The 19,915-nt window shown below is 48.8% G+C and overlaps 1 protein-coding gene across 1 annotated transcript in view; it reads left to right on the plus strand.

Moving 5' to 3' along the window:
* Nucleotides 1–5,938: 5,938 nt before the first annotated feature.
* Nucleotides 5,939–19,915, plus strand: part of PLEKHM2 (pleckstrin homology and RUN domain containing M2) — a 34,735-nt gene continuing 20,758 nt past the window's right edge. Inside the window, 1 exon segment of the mRNA XM_032495249.1 lies at nt 5,939–6,213. Within this exon segment, the coding sequence (XP_032351140.1) occupies nt 6,154–6,213 (60 nt within the window). The 5' untranslated portion in view covers nt 5,939–6,153.

The following is a 19,915-nucleotide window of genomic DNA, read 5'->3' on the forward strand; positions in this document are numbered from 1 at the left end:
CCACTTGAGAATATTTGCAATCTGATCATTTCCAGAACACTGGTCCAGGCATCATCACCTCTCACCTGGGTTATTGCAGTAACTCTCTGCTCCTGCCCCTGTCTGTCTACATGATGTTCTTAGCACAGTAGCCAGCAGGACTCTGTTCAATCAGATCATACCTCCTTAAAACCCCTCCATGAACCCCATCTCACTTGGTAAAAGCCAGAATCCTTACAATGCCTGCAGGGGCCCTGTGTGCCTCCGCCTTCACCTCCCCACCCACCCCCCACCCCTCAGCCCCGAACCACTCCAACCTCCTGTGTTCCTCGAGTTCACCGTGCTGTCGCCCATTCCCTGGACGTCTTCATGGCTTCTCCTCGCACTGCCTTTAGGTCTTGACTCAAACACCCCCTCAGGAAGGCCTTCTCTGACTCCTTTAAAACTGAAGCCAAACCCCTCCTTGGTCACTTCCCTTCATTCTTCTTCCTTAGCACAGACACTACCCAACGAACTCCACATTTCACTTCTGTATCTTCCAAACTTCCCTCCCGTTGAAACGGAAGTTCCATGAGAGTAGGGATTTATGTCTCCTTCTCACAGTATCTCCCAGTGCCTAGAACTTTGCTGGTATATAGCAGGCCCTCAGATACATTTTTAATTAATAAATCCATGAACACCATTATGCTGCCTCAGTTTCTCATCTCACAGGACCTAAGGAGCTGTACCATAAGTGAAGTGACAAACTACCTAAAACCCAGCCAGGTTCCTGAGGTCAGTTTGCAGGCTTAGGGATTCTAGCCCAGGATGACTGCTGACTTTGAGTTTAATGTGGATTTTAAAACATGACATTCTGAGGTTAGTAAGTCTGCAGGCTTCCATGTGAAGTAGTACTTTTTATTATACCAGCACCTAAGACTAATTTGGGACATCAGCAAATAGCTCCTCCTCTACCAATGGTCATACAGACTTTGGCCATAATTCCTCATCCACTATCTTTTTAGAATAGAAAAGGCCCAAATCAGATGTAAAGAGAAGCAGCCTTACATTTGGCTCTAGTTCTCTTTCTGTGCTTTTACTTCTATGGCCAGCTAAAACATTTTCTGCACCCCTATTGAATTAAAATTAAACAAGGGGAAGGTAGAGCATGTGCTTAGCATGCAGGAGGTTCTGGGGTTCAATCCCCAGTACCTCCATTAAATGAAATAAATCTAATTACCTCCTCGCAGAAAAAGAAAGCTTGGCAGCTGAGAGTGAAATAAAGAGAGATTAAAAAAAAAACTAACCAGAACATGGATGGGAGGAAAGATTATCATACTAAATGAAGTAAGTCAGACAGAGAAAAACAAATATCATATATCACTTACATGTGGAATCTAAAAATAATAATACAAATGAATTTATGAAACAAATAGACTCACATACATAGAAAACCAACTTATCGTTATCAAAGGGGAAATAGAGCAGAGAGATAAGTGAGGAATTTGGAATATTAACAGATACACACTACTATATACAAAATAAACAACAAAGAGCTACTGTAGAGCACAGGAAACTATATTCAGTACCTTGCAATAACCTAAAATGGAAAAGAATCTGAAAAAGGATATCTATATATATAACTGAATCACTTTGCTGTACACCTGAAACATTGTAAATCAACTGTACTTCAATTAAAAAAAACTAGAAGATAGACATCAGAGCTCTAAAGTCGCACTGTTCACTTTCAAGGTGGCTGTCCCCCTCCCACATATGTACAAACAATAGTAGGGTATGGAACGTCATCAGAGGCAAACATTTCACAAATTTGTATTTTGTTTCTGTCTTCAACATTTTTGACCCTGTGCTAATATATTCAGTACATGAAAACACACTACTGTGTTGAAAGTTTTTTTAGGAAATTTTGACAGTATTTTTTTGTACAAAACTTTTTAAAAACAAAATTGTTAATTTCAATAAACACTGAAGATATTCAGTAAACACTGGGTATCACGTGCCAGACACTGAACTGGTGCTGTGAATACAGCTTTGCATGAACTGAGCAAAGGTGCAGATTCTCACAGAGCTTCCATGCTAGCAGTCTCTCTGAAGAGTGACAACAGACAAGAAAATGCAGGTAGGAATGCATTCTACAATGAAAATTTAGTAGGTTCGCGTGGCACAGGGATTAGAGGCTATGGGATGTGGAGCAATCAAGGAGGAAGGTTTCCTGAGAAGCTACTGTTTAAACAGAGACCCAGCTGACAAGAAGGGTCCTGCCAGGCGAGGCTTCCGGATGTGTTATGTCGGGCTAGGCTGAGGGAACAAAGAAGCCAAAAATTTCAATAATTTATTACAAAGTCTTCATCTTGCCTATGTTTTTGGCCCAAGACAAGTGTTCCTGGTTGGTAGGCAGCTCTCCTCCAGGCAGTATTCAGGAAACCAGGCTCTTCACATCTTGTAAGTCTGACATCCCCTTTGCTTCATCCTGTCTGGGGGGAGAAGAACCAGCATGCAGGCTCAGCTACTGCAGCCCAGAAGTGGACGGCTGTATTTCTGTTCACATTCCATTGGAGAGCACCTGATAACACAGCCATGCCCACTGCAAAGGAGGCTGGGGAATACAGTCTGGCACTGCCTGGCTACAGTGCTGTCTGTCCCTGTGGAGAGAACAGATTCTGGTGAACAGCTAGAGGCCTCTGTCACACTGGGGAAGAGCTTTCCCAGCAAAGGCCCTCAGAGGCACACACACTAGCTTGTTTGAGAAACAGAAGGTTTTAGGGGTGCTGGCACACACCAGTGGACAGATTAGGTGATGAGTCAGGGAGAGAGGCTGAATCAGATGTGCTGTGGCCTTGGAGGCCAGAGAAGAGGATGGACGTCACTCCAAATGCTATGACAGGAAGCTGAGGCTTTTACGTGGGGAGATTGAAAGGTATCCCAGTTTCACCAACCCATCTTGCTGACTGGCCAGGAACGAGGAAAGAACTAGACGTTCAACATTTTAAAATAAGATCACCTGATTAGCGCTGCCTTGTTTTGGTTTACCCAGGCCTAGGGCTGCACTGAGTCTGCACTTGCAGGTGCCAGGGTGAAGGTGTGGGAACCTGGACCACTGCTGTTACATACCATCAGCCCCTCCTGTCTCCCCTTCTCAGATGGAGATCAGCTTCACAAGCCTGATGGCCGAGGAAATAATTACTCCCTCCTCTGGAAATGTACTATATTTGCCTCAAGTTGGGGGGAAGGAAGGAACTGACCTCCACTTTTTTTTTCTTCTTTTTTTTTTTTTTTTTAACAGTCTTGTCCAATTACCTCTTAAGGATGTGGCAGGAAGAAGCTGTCAGAGTTTTTTTTTTTCCCCAATTTTTTTCCTCTTGAGGCAGTACACATTTTTAGAAAGAAAAGTAAAGGAGACACTGGGTGGGCCAGGTCCGTGGTATCTCCATGATCTTGCTTGCCTTCCCAACTTCTTCCCTTATCGGAGGGAGGTCAGCACTAAGAGACTTAGGTGAGGACAGTATTAAAAAAAAAATTTCCTGAGTCACTGATTTGGAAATGAAGACAGATTTGCCTAAGGCCCTACAGTGACTCAGTCGAGGCTTTTGACTCTTGATGCCTCAGAGTCTCATGCATTTTCCACGTGATCAGCAAAGTCTTGTGCAATAAATGAATACGTTTCAGTTTTGAGCTTAAAAGACTCCCAATAACAGGATTAATAGGCACCTTGTTTTTTGTTTTTTTTTTTCTTTTTTCTTTGCCATGTTTTTAAAAGGCAAGGATGGATTCTATATTTGAGCTCTGATCAAGGGGCAATTATCGGCACATGAACACGTACACTGGGCCCCCTCCCATTCCCTGCAAGACGTCTTTCAAGACTAAAATGTCCCTCACTTCTCCCACCCACTCACATACCTATGCAAACTTTGGGAATTTGGTCGGCACTGAGACTGTAAATTCCTCCTGAATGTTTAAAAAGTTGGACCTGACCATTGCCCAATGCGTAAAGATAGAAACAATATGGCAGAAATGCCACCACCTTCTTGAATCACAGGTATACAGCCAAGTGATAATAACACCTGTTGAAGCTATCATGTGCCCAAATCACAAGTAGCCATTTATTGGAAGGTGGTGCCCAACAGAAGATGCTGCCCAGATAATGGCTTGCTATTAACAGCAGGGAGGAATCGTGAAGCTAGTTCATTCCACCTTGGGCTGAATGGATTCTCAACAGCTGGAGTTGCATCAGACAAGATGGGGCATGTAGGCACCCTGCTCTGGGTGGAGTGGGAAGGGAGTGCTCCAAAGCTATTAGACTGGTCATTCAAGCCGGCTTTCCTCCTGCTTGTCACAAACACCTTTGGACATTAGGCTATTTCTTTCCTCTTTCAAAGTAGTGTGTCCTCTGTGATCAACCTTTTCTCTACCTGTCCAATGACTGCAGCCTCAATGCCCACCTGTCATTCTGCCCTCTTTCTGGCTCCACAGAGGCAGTTATCCCCTGTTATCCTGAACTCAGTACTATTAAGAAAATACCCTGGTTTTAGAGATTTTGCTTCTTTCCCTGAAGAGTTAGACCACGCCCCTATAGAGTCACCTCCTAGAATATTATGAAGAAAGGTAAAGGCATCCTTGGCCCAGAAAAGGGTACACATGGTTTCTGGGCTCCACTATTTGCTATATGATTTTAGGCAAATTACCCTTATCCCTCATTTTTTTTTTCATCTGTACAAGAACTGTTGTTTGAGGATGCACGAGACGAATGTATGTAAGTTAGTTCAACTCACAGTTGGTATTCAGCGCTTACCATTATTGGTCATCGGCTTCGGTCCTGGGGTGGGAAGAGAATGCAGCCATGTTTCTGTAGTAGTTGTTCTCCTTTTCCTGACACATAATTTTGCCCCTTATCCAGTCACATAAAAACAAAAAATAGCTACTACCGTCTTTGGTCTCTCCTGGGGAAACTGAGGGATGGGGAGGTAACTTCTTGATGTGTACAGGGTGGGATCCATCTAGGATAATCTGCTCGATCACTGTTTCAGATCCATGCTGGGGTGACTAGGTCTGGGAGGCTAAGGGAGGGGTAGCCTGAGCAGAGAAGAAAGAAAACAGGGGAGCTGCAGCTGCGAATTGGGGTATCTTGAGAATAAAAAGGGTGACAATCATTTCACAATATACACGTATGTCGAATCACTATGTCGAAACTAATATAATGTTATACGTCAACTATATCTCAACTTTAAAAAAGAAGGAAAAAAATACAATGACAATATATTGACATTAAAAAAAGAATTAAAAGGAGGAACTAATGTATGTATCAGGAATATAATTATTTGGGGACCTAATGAGTAAGTGAGCCAGGTAGGCTTCAAAACATGGTGAATTGGGGAGGGCAGTGTTGGGGGATAAGGGGAATTGTTCTGTGGGTTTCTGGGCGGAGGCAATGGGGCCCTCGAGGTATGTGGACCAGCTGAAGAAGTGGGATGAGGGTGAGTTGGCGGCGGCTTCGGAACCGAAGGGGAAGCGAAGAGGGCGTGTTTTGGAGATGGGGAGGGGCACCAAGGAGCTGAAGTGGCCTGAAAGTTTAGGACTGGGCGGCGAGGGTGGGGTCTCTAGGCTGGGTCTCTGGGCTGAGAGCCGGGGTCTGAGCATTGAGGGGTCTCGGGGCTAAGGAAGAGGGGGCTACAGGTGGAGTCTGGGCCAAGGGGGTCTGCAGCTGGCAGGGGCGGGGTCTCCAGATTCCCGGGGTCTGAGGGGGCCTCCGGGATCCCCGGGCGCAGGCGGGCTCCAGGGTCTCCGAGAAGGGCCGAGGGACCCGGGTCTGTGGGCTGAGGGGGTCTGGGCCCCAGAGGGGCCTCGGGGCCCCGGCTCCGCGGGCGCGGCGCCGCGCGGCGTCCCAGCCCGACCGCCGGCCTTGGCGCCGCCCCGCCTGACATCAGTTCCTGCCGCCGCCGCCGCCGCCGCCGCCGCCGCCGCGCAGAGCCCCGCGGCCTCCTTCCCCGCCGGCCGCGCTCCGGAGCCGCCGGGCCGCGGCGGAGCGAGGGGCCGGGCGAGGCGAGGGCCGGGCGGCGGGCGCCGGGCCCCGCGGCCGGCACGACGGAGCCCCCGCACGGCCGGCGGCAGCGGTTGGCGGCGGCCCCGGGGCCCCGGCGCGGGAAGCGGCGGCGGCGGGGCGGCGGCGGCGGCGGCGGCGCCATGGAGCCACGGGAGGTGAAGGACCGGATCCTGGAGAACATCTCGCTGTCGGTGAAGAAGGTGAGCCCGTCCTGCCCACCCCCCGGCCCGGGCCTCGAGCCCAACCGGCCGGCCCAGCCCGACCCCCTGACCTCATCCAGCACCCACTCCCTCCCCAGGGTTGCTCTCCCGGGCCGGGGGGGTCCCTCCTGTCGCCGGGTCTTGGGACACCGCCCTTGCCCTTCGCGACCCCGGGGACCAGGAGCCGCCGGGAACCCCGGGCCGATGGAGGGGAAGCGGGGCGGCTCACGTGAGTGCCGCTGCCTCCAAGCTATTTTTAAAGAACAAAGTTGAGGTCAGCATCCTGGGAGCTTCCACAAGCCAGGCCCCGGGGCCCTGCGTCACTTAGAGGGGCCGCCACCTGCCAGGATAAACCATTGCCCCCCAAACCCCCGCCACTCTGAGGGGAGCAGCAGAAAAGCTCCCCTGCAGAGCATGCAGCGCATCCCTGGGCGGCATCACTGCATCCTGGATCTCCCCTGTGCTTGCATCTCCGGGAGTTGACAGTCAGGATGAGGGCCTGTGATAAGCAGCTTCCAGCCTTCTCAGTTCTGACTGACATTGCTTTTGGCCCTGGGAAGTTCCTTGAATAATCTTGTCCAAGGATGGCGGTTTTGAAGAGACTTATTTCAGAACTTTGATTGAGACTCTAAAGTACCTGGGGATTGCATTTTGGACAGTGACCTGCGACTTGGTGACACCACAATGTGTGGGGCTCCCAGCAGTAGAAATCAGTGCCCCAATTCCAGGTAGAGAAAAAATATAACCTGTAAGGGATATGTAACTGTATGTATGAGGAAATCAGCTTCTCTGAGAAAGGGTCCCGTGCCAGAAGGTATTCACATTCACTTAAAACCAAACCAGAAGTGACAGTCATGTGAGGAATACTGTTGGATTGTTTTCCCAATTTGAATTCCTGGTTCACCTGATAGTCTCAGAAACTGGGGTTGGTGGGAGGTTCATCAGATTAATTTAACTCAGCAAACCAAAATGAAGAGAATTGATTAAATCAACCATTGTATGTCAATAATCGTGTCTCCCCCCCCCCCCACTTAAATTCCTCAAAAGCAAGATAGGTAAGCAATTTTACCTTTCATAAAGATTAGTGTGGCTTAAGAAAGAAAAGTAGATTCAAAATGCTTTTACTAAAACGTTTCTCTAAAAGCACAACTAAAAATGACATTGTGGACATGCAGCAAAAGTTCTGTTTATTTAGTTTTCCTGAGCTTTGCTAATGCAATGGTGTATTGTTTTTGCTTACTCAAGGAGTGTAGGATGAGCAAATACTTCATTTAAAAGCAATACATCTTTGGTAATGGAAGAGAAAGGAAGACTGCTGACATTTCTAATCTGATCTGGGCTGATTATGGCTTCAGGTGGGCAATGCATTTTGTCTTTGGATTCCAATGTATAAGTAAATGGGGAAAGTCTGAGTAGAAAGGGAGTAGATATGGGTACTCTGTCATGTGTGTAAGCACGGGTCTTTTGAGGGCAGCGATCCACTCTGTAAATCAGGCTGCAATTGATGAAGGAGTTGGATGTGCTTGACGAGACTCTTATCATTGTATGCATTTGGACAGCATGTTTTATTGAGCTGTAATGTATGCCAGAAGATATAAGTCACGTACTAGAAACTAGAAACCCATCCCTGGGTGCATCACAACCAAAGGCATGACTAGCATTGTGGTTAAGAACATGGATCCTGGAGTTTGGCTGCCTGGGTTGCATCCCTGCCCTGCCAATGAATAACCCTGTAACCTTGAATAGATTCCTTACTCTCCATGCCTCAGTTTTCTTTTCTGTAAAGCAGGGATGAAATTAGGGTTGTTGTGAAGATTTAATGAGAGTATGTATGTAGAGTGTTCAGCATGATGCTTGACCAAATCTTAATAAGTTGTCTTAGTCTGTTTGGGCTGCTGTAACAAACCATCATAGGCTGGGTGGCTTGTAAACAATATAAATTCGTCACAGTTCTGAAGGCTGGAATGCTGAAAACATTGACTCCCAGCATGGTTGGGTTCTGGTGAGGCCCTTCTTCCAGGCTGCAGACTGCTGACTTCTCCCTGTGTCCTCACATGGGAGAAGGGGGTGAGGGAGCTCTCCTGGGTCTCTTTTATAAGGGCACTAATCCCATTCACAAGGACAGCACCCTCATGATCTAATTACCTCCCAAAGGCCCAACCTCCTAATGTCATCACATTGGTGGGGGTAGGGGGGTTAGGATTTCAACATACGAATCTGGGGAGGACACAAACATTGGGTCTGTTGAGTAAGTGATCACTTTTTCTGTTTGTTTGTGGTAGAGCCGATTCTTCACTTTTACAAGGTCTGAAGATGGCTTAAGGCCTCACCACCTAAATGTTGTTATATACCATTTGGACTCATCAGCCACCTCCTTTGTATATTGTGTTTCAGAGAACTGTTTGTTTTATGATTTTCACATCATGAAGGGCATTTCGTTTTCCAAATCAGAGTATCTGCTTCCAATAGGAGTCAGTTAGCTGGGCTACAGTAGTAGGCTTTGAGGGCCAGCAGTCTTGGGGTCAGGTTTATCCTTGAATACCAGTCTCACTGAAATTTGTGAGAGTTCCTTCACCTTCTTCCATCCTACTACTAATAAATGGTCAAACTGATCCTTTTATAAGGATGTTGCATGAAGAAAATGAGATGTGGATTTCTGCATAAAAAGATCCATGTTATCAGCAATGTTTGCAAAGAATATTTTAGAAATTTTTTTCTTCTTGAAGTATAGTTGATTTACAGTGTTAGATTAGAATTCTTTATTGAAATAGAATATACCTACAGAAAATAGAATGTACCGACCTTCCCAAGTATACAGTTGAATGAACTCTCACAAAGTGAGCACAGCCGCACATCCAGTACCCAGAGTGAGAAATGAACACAGCCATGATCCCAGAAGCACCCCCTTGTTCCCCTCCCGGAAACTGTACCCCTGAGTGCAACCACTCTCCCTCAGCACCGTCACAGAGTTCAGCTATTTTCAGACCTAGACTTTGTGATGCTGAACGTGCTGTAACACCAGAGAGGTGCAGCAGCTGATCCAGGGAACCTGGTTGTGCTATGAAGGCAGGATTCCTGGGGGTTAGAGAGAATCGGAGGGGTAATAGTTAGCACAGTTAAATGGAAATGATAATAATGAAAAGCCAGTTCCATCTGTTCTGGAAAAGGAGTGAGTGTCGGAAGCATCCCAGGTGCAGATAATAAAGCTTGTGGTTGCTGATTTGTTAATAGGTGACGAGAGACATCCAAGCCAAAGAGAGTGTTGGCATTTTAAATTGGCATGTGTTTCTACTAAATAACATCTCCCCTACTGGCGGGAAGGCAGTGGTTTTCATGAGTTTTGATTTTGAGGAGCGTGTCTGTTGTGTACGCTTGCAGTATGAGCAAAGCCTCTGTGCTGTAGTAGGCAACCTCTCCCCTCCAACAATTCATATATTGGTTGGAGGAAGAATTAAATCACCAGGGCAAGGAAGAGCCCTTAGAGAAGGTGGGCTTAACTGAGTCTTAACAAATCGGTAGAATTCAGAGAAAGAGAAGAAGGAGGCATTTAAGATGGAACGAACAGCCTTAAACACCCCCAGGGCAGTGGAGACTTCCGAGGACAGCGAGGAGACAGACCAGCCTCAAGAGTGCTGGGGGTTCTGCTAGGTGTGGCTGATAGTGCCCCCCATGGAAGCTTTACAGCTTGGGAGACACAAGTGCAGGCTTCAGAGGTGCACAGACCCGGCTCTGGCCTGGAATTTGGGGTTTGTCACTGACCGTGTTGACCCTGGCAAATCACTGGACCTCAATTGACCTCAGCAGTTAGACCCTACTCACAGTTGTAACCAGAATTAAATTACAGGAGATAATAGACTCAAAGCACTGAGCACAATATCTCATGCATAACAAAGCCTGAAGAAGATTTTAGCTACCTTGGTCCTTGCGGGAGTCTGTGTGAAGCCCGTGGTTTTCTCTTGGGTGGTTTTCAAAGTCTTAACTCTACACTTCTCTGTTTCTTCAAGCTCAGGGTTTGTCAGACTTTTTCTTCAAAGGTCAGATGGTAGATGTTTTCCGCCCATGTGGTCTTTGTCGAAACTCTCCAGTTCTGCTCTTACAGCTCAGAAGCAACCACGGACAATCCACGCACATACGAGCGTGTCTCTATACCAGTAAACCTTTGCTTATGTAAACAGGCAGCAGGCTGGATCTGGCCTGGAGCTACTTTGTATTTGCACACACAAAAGTCCTCCCCACCAGAGGCTAGGGATGCTTTCAGAGAAACTGGTGTGGTGGCTGGTCCCATAGTTAACAAAATCTCTATTGTAACTGGGTTTTTGCACTATGTCAAGCTTGTGGAATAAATACGGACACTCGTAAATACCCCATATGCCCACGCATCTTGTTTTTCAAAAACATTTACTAATCACCTACCTTATGTCCCCACTGCCCTAGACCCTGAAAGGGTTGTAGTGGGCAAGGCAGATAAGATCTCTGGAGTGGATATTCCACTAGGAGGAGAGAGCCAGCAGTTAGCAGACAAACCAATACAAAGACACGGAGGTTGTGATGAGTCCTGAGGGCTTCAGGTAGGATCCTGTGGGCTGGCTGGGAGTTTGCTGCCGGCGAGGTGGTCAGGGAAGACCCATCTAAAGAGGTGGATGGCCTTGCTTCCAGCAAGGGACACTGACTCGGATAAGAGAGTGAGACGTTGGTCTAAGAAAATGAGTAGTTGTTTTAAAGAATACGCAAGTAGCTCAGAAGTATTTAAAATAAATAGTAGGTGGGCCTGTCCTCCATCTCCTCAGCCCCAATTTGGATCCCCTTAAACGGGACAAATAAATGGATTTGAGTAAAGTCACCATCCTTCAGGGAATGTTCCCAGGTCAGGTTGTGACAGCCTTCTCTCACAGAGGACAACCCAGGTCCCCACCACACGCCCTGCGTTGGGCGGGGGTCCCCAGGCGGGGGTCCCCAGTCGGGGTCTGCTGGTTTGGGAGCTGCAGCTGTCCAGCCTCGCCTGTCAGTGCAGCTGGAGAGGCTGGCTCGGCGGGTGGACTTTTCTGCCACTATTCCGCTCCTCCAGAGAGGTTAGATCTGCCAGAACATTAAAAATGAGCTAGGGCAGCTCATTCCCAGAGAGGGCCCGGTAGTTAAAGATATGCGGGGATCACATCGACCATTTGGTTTCAATCAATAGTTTTGTTCTCTTGGCTTCATGGAGAAACTCTTAAGAGTTTTAAAATCTTAAGCGTTCTGAAAATCCCTAATGACCCCAGTCACCCGGGCAAAGATCTCAAGAAAATAATAAATACACACACTTTATAAACCGAAGTGCTGAGGGCTGGGGGGCTCTCCTTGTCCCACTCCCAGGCCCCGTGTCTTGATGTCGGCAGGAGCTATTTCTGTGCCCCTTTCTCCTTTCACAGAGCAGAGGCTACCTGGTCCGGGATGTGGGGCGCCAAGAGGCCCGGGGGGGAACCATATAAGAGCACCTGACCCCATGAGTGCCCCACCCAGGCCCAGCATGAGATGCTGGTGAAGTGGGAACTACTTTTTCTGAGCCCCGCCTATTCAGTCTTTTTGTTGTTTTTTTTTTTTTTTTGCGGGGCTGGGGTAGGGAAGGAGGTAGTTTGGTTTATTTATTTTTAGAGGAGGTACTGGAGATTGAACCCAGGATCTCCTGCATGCTAAGCACGCCCTCTATCATTTGAGCTATACCTTCCCCCATTCAGTTTTAATATAGTTCTCCTTTTACAAGATGTTTCTCCAACATTAGGGCTCTGTTTGCAGCCTCGTGATATTGTGATCCTTTCTGCCCCATCACAGAGCACCCTGGGCCCTCACTTTCTCTGGGCCTTGGCTCTGGCATTAGGCTCATCCAGATCGAAAGGCCCTGTTTGATGACTGGAGGCCAGGCAGAAACAGGTCTCCATCCAGCAGCGGCAGGCCCCTGTTCAGTTGGAGGGGCTCCGGCCATCTTTCTATAGTCACAGCTGACACTCCAGAGTGTCAGATGGAGCAGTGGCGATTCCTGGGGCTCCCCCTCAAAACTTATCCAGCTGGAGCCCATTGTGAAAAGAAATTCCCCTCAAAATTGAAAGCCTACTGCTAACAGACAAAAATGACAGGTCTGAAAGCAAATGTTGAGTGAGGGCTGGAGTGGGCAAGACGTGTTCCAGTGTGGAAAGAAAGGAGCCGGTATTCGGGACACGAGCAACGTGAGAGGAGGAGGATGCGATGGCAGGGGCCGGGGTTCCTGGGTGGGTCATTCTCCCCCCTCGAGTGTTCAGCGCTCATCTTGGCTGTCAGAAATCACCACCGCGGGGAGAAGAGTCAGGTGCCGCTGAGGCTGGGGTGCCCTCACCTCCAAGGACAGCAGTGGGCCTTTCCCCCCTTAACATAAAAAGCTCTCCCGGGTGACCTCACTGCTGATGGAGCAGACTTTTCAGCCTGGGACCTGGGACCCCGCAGTGCAGGGAGGTGGAGTGAGCCACTCTGGGCCCAGAGCTGTTCTCCTCGGGGTCTACACCAGGCAGCAGGGCTGGCTGGTTTGGGTGAATGTTCCTTTCCAGCCCTCTCCTCCCCCTCATTGCTGCTTGCTTACTGTGTGGACGTCCTCAAACTTCTGTTTGAGGCAGGAGAATAAGGACAATTTCTGGGAGAGCCCATTCGGCTGGAGCTGAAAGTTAGGTCATTGACTTGTTGGTTATTGTAACCACCCAGGGTGCTGAGAGCTTCTCTGTCTTCCTAGCAGAGCAGCTGGCCCCGCCACACAGACATTCTCCTGTCTTATGTATTTGTAATTCATCTTTTTTTCCTTTTGCTTCTGAGTATTTACAAACATTATAGAAATACATAAGGAGGAAATACTCGTTTCCTATAGTCTCCCCTCCTCCCTGAATAACTTTACTTAATAGTTGGAACCAAAAGATTCTAAGAATCCCAGTAACATGTAAGAACAAGGAAAGGACTAACAGATTTGAAATCCACAGAAGTCGCCAAACTCAATTTTTGTGAGTAATCAGCCTCTGTTCACGGTTTCACCCTCAGTTCTTTATTTTTGGTGTTGCAGACTACTGAGGCATGAAGCGTCTAGACACACTGATGGGAAGCGGAGTGATCATGATACCAGAGCCATCCTTCTGTTAGTGCATTCAGCACCTGCTGTTTACACACGTTTCCTCAGTCAGGCTCACAACAGACCTGCAGGATAGATCATGACCCCTATTTAATATATGAGGGACGTGAGGTTTAGAGAAGTAACTTGCCCAAGAGTATAATGTTCAAAAGGGGCAGAGCTGGACTTGAACCATACTTCTGGCTCTTGCTCTTTTTATTTCTCTGAGCCTTTTCCATCTCCATCATGCCTGTCTTGAAATTATAAAAGATAATCCATCCCTGCAAGGTCAATCCCCACAAGGTCCCCTACAAGGTCAATCTTGTGGGCCAGTCCTCTATAAATCCACCTGTTCATTTAACAAATATTTGTTGAGTGACTCCGTTGTGCTAAGCAGTCTTCTGGTCACTGGGAATCAGCAGTGGACAGGGCCCACCAAGCCCCGGCCCCTTCGGGGCTTACACTCTAAAAGGGGAGACAGACACTGAACAGATCACAGTAGCTCAGGTGTGTGCCCTCCCTAATGTCCTTTGATAACCGTTATGAATTTATAATCCATGGAGTTCCTGGCATGCTTCCTAACCCTGTATTTACATCTCCAAAGTCTCTGACCGTATTACACAGGGCTTAGAAAGAGGCAAGGGTGCCCTCCGAACCTAAGGTCATGATTTAGACAGTGACTCAATGACCATTTTCCTTAGCAACGATATGATTGTCTGGGTAGGGGAAGTATTCATGAGGTCATGTTGCAGGTACAGCAGAGGAAAAGGGAAGCGAAAGATGAACACAGAACCAGCAAAGGCTCCTGGGCTTTGAAAGACTGATTGAAAAGAGGCTTTGAAAAACTCCCTTCCTCCCCCAGCCGATGCCACACACAGCACTGGATGTGAGCTCAGAAAGCAGCAGGGTTTCTGCCAGCTCCGGCTTCCATTGCGGCTTGAGTGCGGACTAGAATCATGTGCGTCATGTTCTTTTAGGCCGTTGGTTGGTTCCAAGGCCTCTAATGTTTGTCTAGGAACCTCCTGGGAGAGCCTCTGACCATTTTCCCCTCCACTCAGAAAGGAGTCCTTGGTCCTGCATCAGAGGTCAACCCTGTGCTGAGTTCAGAGACAGAACAACCGTAGTTCCTTGGGGTTGGGGCACTCCCTGCCAGGAGGGAGGAGCCTTTAACTGCTTTTGGAAACCATATTCTGTCAAATTACCCAAGAGATCTGTGTCCAGTTAGGCCAGTCCCTTCCTGCTATCATTGTTCCAACGCCCCCAAGGAAAGCACAAAGAAATGAAATCCATGGGTAATTCAAGTGCCTGCTTTTTTCCGCTTCCCCTCCACCCCCACATATCTTTCAACAGAGCAGCCAATAAAGCCGAGAGCCTGCCAACTCCAGCAAAGGGGCTAATGAGCAGTGATTGGAAAGTGAGAAAGAAAGCTGTATAATTGGATGTGTTTAATGGCAAATGAATGGTTAAGAAGCATTGATTTCATTCAACTTGCTTAAGGAACAGGGCAGACCCACGATACACAAACAGTATACCCTTTATGGCGACCTCTGTGCGGGGCTGCCAGTCAGTTCCGGGATGCCACCCAGACTGGGCTCAAGCCCCTCCCAAGCAGGGACGTTGGCTGAAGGACAGTGTTTTTCGTGCCCACTGAGAAGTCAGGCTCGTCATTTCCGAAGCACAGGATCTCTGGTTCCTGTGCGGGGGTGATGTCTGAGGTCTGTCGCCCTGTAACCTGCTGTAACTATTCTCCAGGCTAAGGTGGGGTGGGATCTCAGGTTAGGGATTTTTAAATTAGGAGAATGAGTCAGAAGCATTGCAGTTGCTGGGGCTGGTGGAGCAGTGGATACCAGTGGGTGGAAGCCTCTGTTGACACTCTCATGTTGTCTAGAACAAAGTGTCTGGGACACTCCTGAAACTGTCCTCCCAGCTTCCAATCAACAGGACCCTGGGAATGGCCCAAGAGCCCCACTGCTCTACCCGCCTCAGCAAGACGCTGGGATGAGCACTTCCCAGATGGTCACAGCAGGTGCCCCTCGTGCCCAGGGCAGGTGGAAGCAGAAGGGGCTCCAGGAATCGCTACCTCTGTGGTGTCTGAACACACCTGGATGCAGAAGGACCGCTGGACAAAGCCAGGAGGTGCGGGAAGCATCTTCACCTCCCTGGCCCCAGTCTCCCTGCCTGCAGGATGAGGGTTCTGGCTGAGTGATTCTTTTTCTGATTTTCAGCGCATTTAGTAGTTAAAGGTCCATTCACCAATAGCCTCTCTCTTGCTCACTCTGATTCTCCCCACCCCCACCCTCCTGAATGAGAGGCTCCAGGAAACTCTGTTTTGTAATCAGGGGATTTCTCAGGGTTCTTCTGCCCTTAGATTCTGAAATTCTTCATCCTGGCCAGCACCCAGCCTTATTTTCAATTCCAATGGAGAGTCTCTCCAGAAATGCTGTTGGCAGTGGCTTTCTGTTCCTTGGATGGTGTAAAACAGGCATTATTGTTTTTAAGAAGCTTTTCTGAGACTGAGAAGACCTCAGCCTGCCTGCCTTATTTGTGTATTTCTTTATTTGTTTACATTTATCTTTGAGGGGTTGGATGATGAGCACTGGCCTTCTCTTCAAATTCTTGAGAGGCTGTGCCTGAGGCCAGCACACACTGCTGGTGCAGGATCAGGGCGGGGAAGTTGTTTTGGTGGCCATACCACCCCTTCTCCAGCCATCTCTGCCCTGGATGAGCCCTGCTAGGGTCCCTCTTCCTGGGGGCATCCAGGCTTCCAGGTCTGGGGACATCTTGGCCCCGAAGGCAATAAATGGTGTCACACAGCTGGACCTCTGCCTGTCCTCGGAGAGTCTACCTCGGAGAGAAGGGTGGGTGTCTGTGAGGACCACTGGCAGGGCCAACAGAGCTCTCTCACTTCCGGCTGACTCCTCCCTCGCCCTTGGTGCATCTGCAGGTGCAGCAATGAGAGGCAGCCAGAGACGAGTTGTCCGGCGGGTCCTGCAGCTCAGGGTGGCTCTGAGTTTGAGTTGAGCTCATATGACTGGGGCCATCATTGATTTAATTTGTAAAAGAGGCACTTGGAGGTCAGGAGTCAGTCCACCTTCCCTTCAGTGGAGGTCTCTTCTGCTTCTGGATTTCTCCTTCCTAGACCTGGACTGAGGAGGCTGTTCTAAACATTCTGTCCTCTAAACACATCTGGTCTCCCTGGAGCCAACAGGGTGGCTGCTGTTGCCTGGCGACCTCCTCCCCGGGCAGCGGGAGAGTCTCCTGTGTTAGAAGTCTGTGCCCTCTGTGTGCCGAGCAGGAAGGAGCAGGCCCAGCAGCGAGCCCCGCGGTGATCGGGCAGTTCACACAACGCATCTGACAGGTCTGGGTCTGCCAGCCTTGCAGACTCTCCTGCCATTGTTGGGGCAGGGATTTTTATCCTGCTCTGTAAACATAGGAGTGGGGACCCCCCCCATGGCCCTCCCCCAAGTGCAGCCTGTGAGTAACTTAGCAGAGTGAGATTCCAGATCCCGCATCTGTTTGCTGGGCAGCATCACGGCCTCTTTGGCCTTGACTGACCAGGGAGAAGGAAAGGGGGGCACCTGCAACTGTCTTATTTTCAATCAGCCATTTATCATCTTTCACAGCTGCCTTTCAGTTACCTATTAGGGACCAATCTGGAAGGATTTCTTGGTACTGACTGTAGAACTAGAAATTGTTTTGTGGCTATGTGTCTGTGAGAGACGAGACAGCGAGGGCCGGGCCGTGGCAGCTCAGAGCAGAGAGTGGGACTGACCCTAATTAAAATGCTCTGAGTCAGGCATTTCTTGGCTTGCTGGAGTGTGCCACCCACATGTCCCCACAGCCACAGGGTCTGGCACAGTCCCGTGACGGCCAGTCTTCCCAGAATGCCCAGTCGGGAGCACCAGCCTCCTGGCCACAAGAGTCTGGGGTGGACTGAGCCCAGCCCTTCCTGGCCCGGGTGCCTGAGCGAGCCTGGAGATTCAGGGGCAGGGACAGAGAGCAGCTTAGCCATCCAGGGTGTGGTCTGGGAACACGACTTTGAGACCAGGCCTGAGCTAAAGGACTCTAGAGAAACCATGGCTTAAAAAAAAAGAAATTACTTTAAACTTTATTCTCTCTTTTCATTCTCAGCTGACCTTGCTTATTTTCAAATCTTCCAGTGAGAATTTTTTCATCTTCTACCATCAAGCACACAGCCCACCTGGGCTCCCGCCTGTGGCCACCTCTCCCCTGGGGAGCGGATCCCACCCCATCTTTCCTGTTCAAGGACTTGGCTCCTTTACTTCACTCCCATTTTCTTGCCACCCTTTGGGCAAAACTGGTCGAAGGATTTTTCTGAGTTGTTTGCTCCTCTTTTTTCCCTCCTTCCTTGCTTCCTTCTTCTTCCTCTTCTTTTCTCTCTCCTAACCAAAAATGGGCAGTCAGGTGTGCTGACGCCCCACACACGGCTCTTACCATCTCGTGGACTGTTTGTCAGCTCTACCACTAGCCTTCCATTATTTCAATGCAGATCCCAGACATTCATAAATTTTTCAGTAAGTGTGGCTCAGCGACGAGGATTCTCTTTGCACATAACCCAATGCCACCCTTCCACCTTAAATGTAACAGCAATTTTTCCTGTATCATCAAACATCTACTGAGTTTTCAAGTTCTAATTGCCTCATCAATGTCAGTTTAAAAATGCCTCATTTGCTTGAAACAGGACCCAGACAAGCGCTGAGTCTCCGTGGCAGACCGCTGCCAGGCTTTCATCCCTACCTCCTCCCCCAGATTGCTTTCGTCAAGGTTCCCAGCCCCGCCCTCTATGTGGGAACATGACCCTGATGGACTGATCATTCCCTCCCTTTGCAGACTGTCTTCACTTGGCTCCTGGAACACACACTCCCGATTTTCCACCTGCCTCACTGGCTGTGCCTTCTCAGCCTCCAGCAGTGGTCCTCAGCCATGGCTGGGCATTGGAATTGTCTGGGGAGTATTAAAAAGAAACTCTGGCTCCTGGGCCCCGCCTCCAGAGTCTCTGCTCAGGTTGACCTGGGCCTGTTGTGCAGATTCGGAGAGGACCCCGGTCTGACATTGGAGTGCCCTGGCTCAGTGTTCAGATACTCCTCTTTCTGCACTCCCAGGGTGATCTGATCCAATTCCACAGCTTTAAATACTGTCCACAGGCTGGTGGCCCTGACCTCTCTCTGAACTCCAGACGCATTTATACAGCTGTCTCCTTGACATCTCCACTTAGATATCTGATAGGTATTTTGAACTTACCATGGTCAGTGCAGAGCTCTACCTGATCTGGCACTGCCATTCAGTTGCTCAGACCAAAAACCTTAGAATCATCCTGGGCACCTTCCTTTCTCTCCTGCCCAACATCTAATCCATCAGTAAATCCCTGGGGCACCACCTGCAGAATAGATCTTAAACCCGACCTTTTCTAGCTTCCACCACTGCAGGCAGCTCCAAGCCCCCATTATCCATCCACACTGGTGATCGCCTCCCAGCCAGTCTCTCTGCCTCCACCTTGGCTTTCCGCAGTCTGTGCATACACCACACAGAAGCTATAGCAGCCTTGTAACATATGTATTGGATTATACTCTTTGCCACCAGAATGTAAGTTTTACAAGGGCAAGGACTTCTGTATAAGAATAGCATTAATGTATACATGTAATGTGCTTAGTAAATATTTGTTTTGTTTTGGGGTTTTTTGGAGGGAGTGGTAATTAGGTTTATTTGTTTGTTTACTTATTTTTAATGGAGATACAAGGGATTGAACCCAGGACCTCATGCATGCTAGGCATGCTCTCTACCACTGAGCTATACCCTCCCCACAAATATTTGTTGAAATATATTAATCCTTAAGGCTCAAGCCTCCTCTTCTCGCCGCTGCTGAGCTGAGCGTTGGGTAGGAGACATCCCAGCCTGTGACAGGTGTGCATTCTTTGCCACCTCTGCTCAAGGCTCTAGACCAGAGGCCAGCAAACTTCTTCTGTAAAGAGCCAGACAGTAAACATTTTCAGCTCTGCAGGCCGTTCAGTCTCCGCACAGCTGCTCAGCCCCGCCATCGCAGTGCAGAGCAGCCTTAGATAACACAAACCGACCGGGTGTGGCTGTGTCCTGAAAAAACTCTATTTACAAAAATATGAGGCGGACCCACTGACCATCGTTTGCTGATCCCTGCTCTAGACTCCTGCTAATTCTGAATTTTTTCACCTTTTCCTCAAATATTCACAAGCAGAAAGGAAACACTCAAAACCACTTGGTAACCTGATCAGCAGGATGGATTTCTTCCCATAAGTGGGGAAGCTCCTCCTCCTGGAGCTCCTGTGGCTTGTGTTAACCAAACAGTCCACTTCCTCACTGCCGGGAAGATGTCAGCCTGGGGCACAGGGATGGAGAGAGCAGGCAGCCATTTCTTAGAGAAGCCACACCGGCCCTTCTCCTCCACCCATCTTCCAAGATGCAGAGCTGCAGGAGGCACTGGGCTCATATCCACCATGGGCTTTTTAGTTCTTGTGACTTAAAGAAGAGGGGACCGCACTTCACCTTCTTGGGTTCTCCTACAATGCATTAGAACAGAATATAACATTTTATACGCAGCATTCATTCAGG

Source organism: Camelus ferus, chromosome 13, assembly GCF_009834535.1.
Source record: "Camelus ferus isolate YT-003-E chromosome 13, BCGSAC_Cfer_1.0, whole genome shotgun sequence".
Lineage (NCBI taxonomy): Eukaryota > Metazoa > Chordata > Mammalia > Artiodactyla > Camelidae > Camelus > Camelus ferus.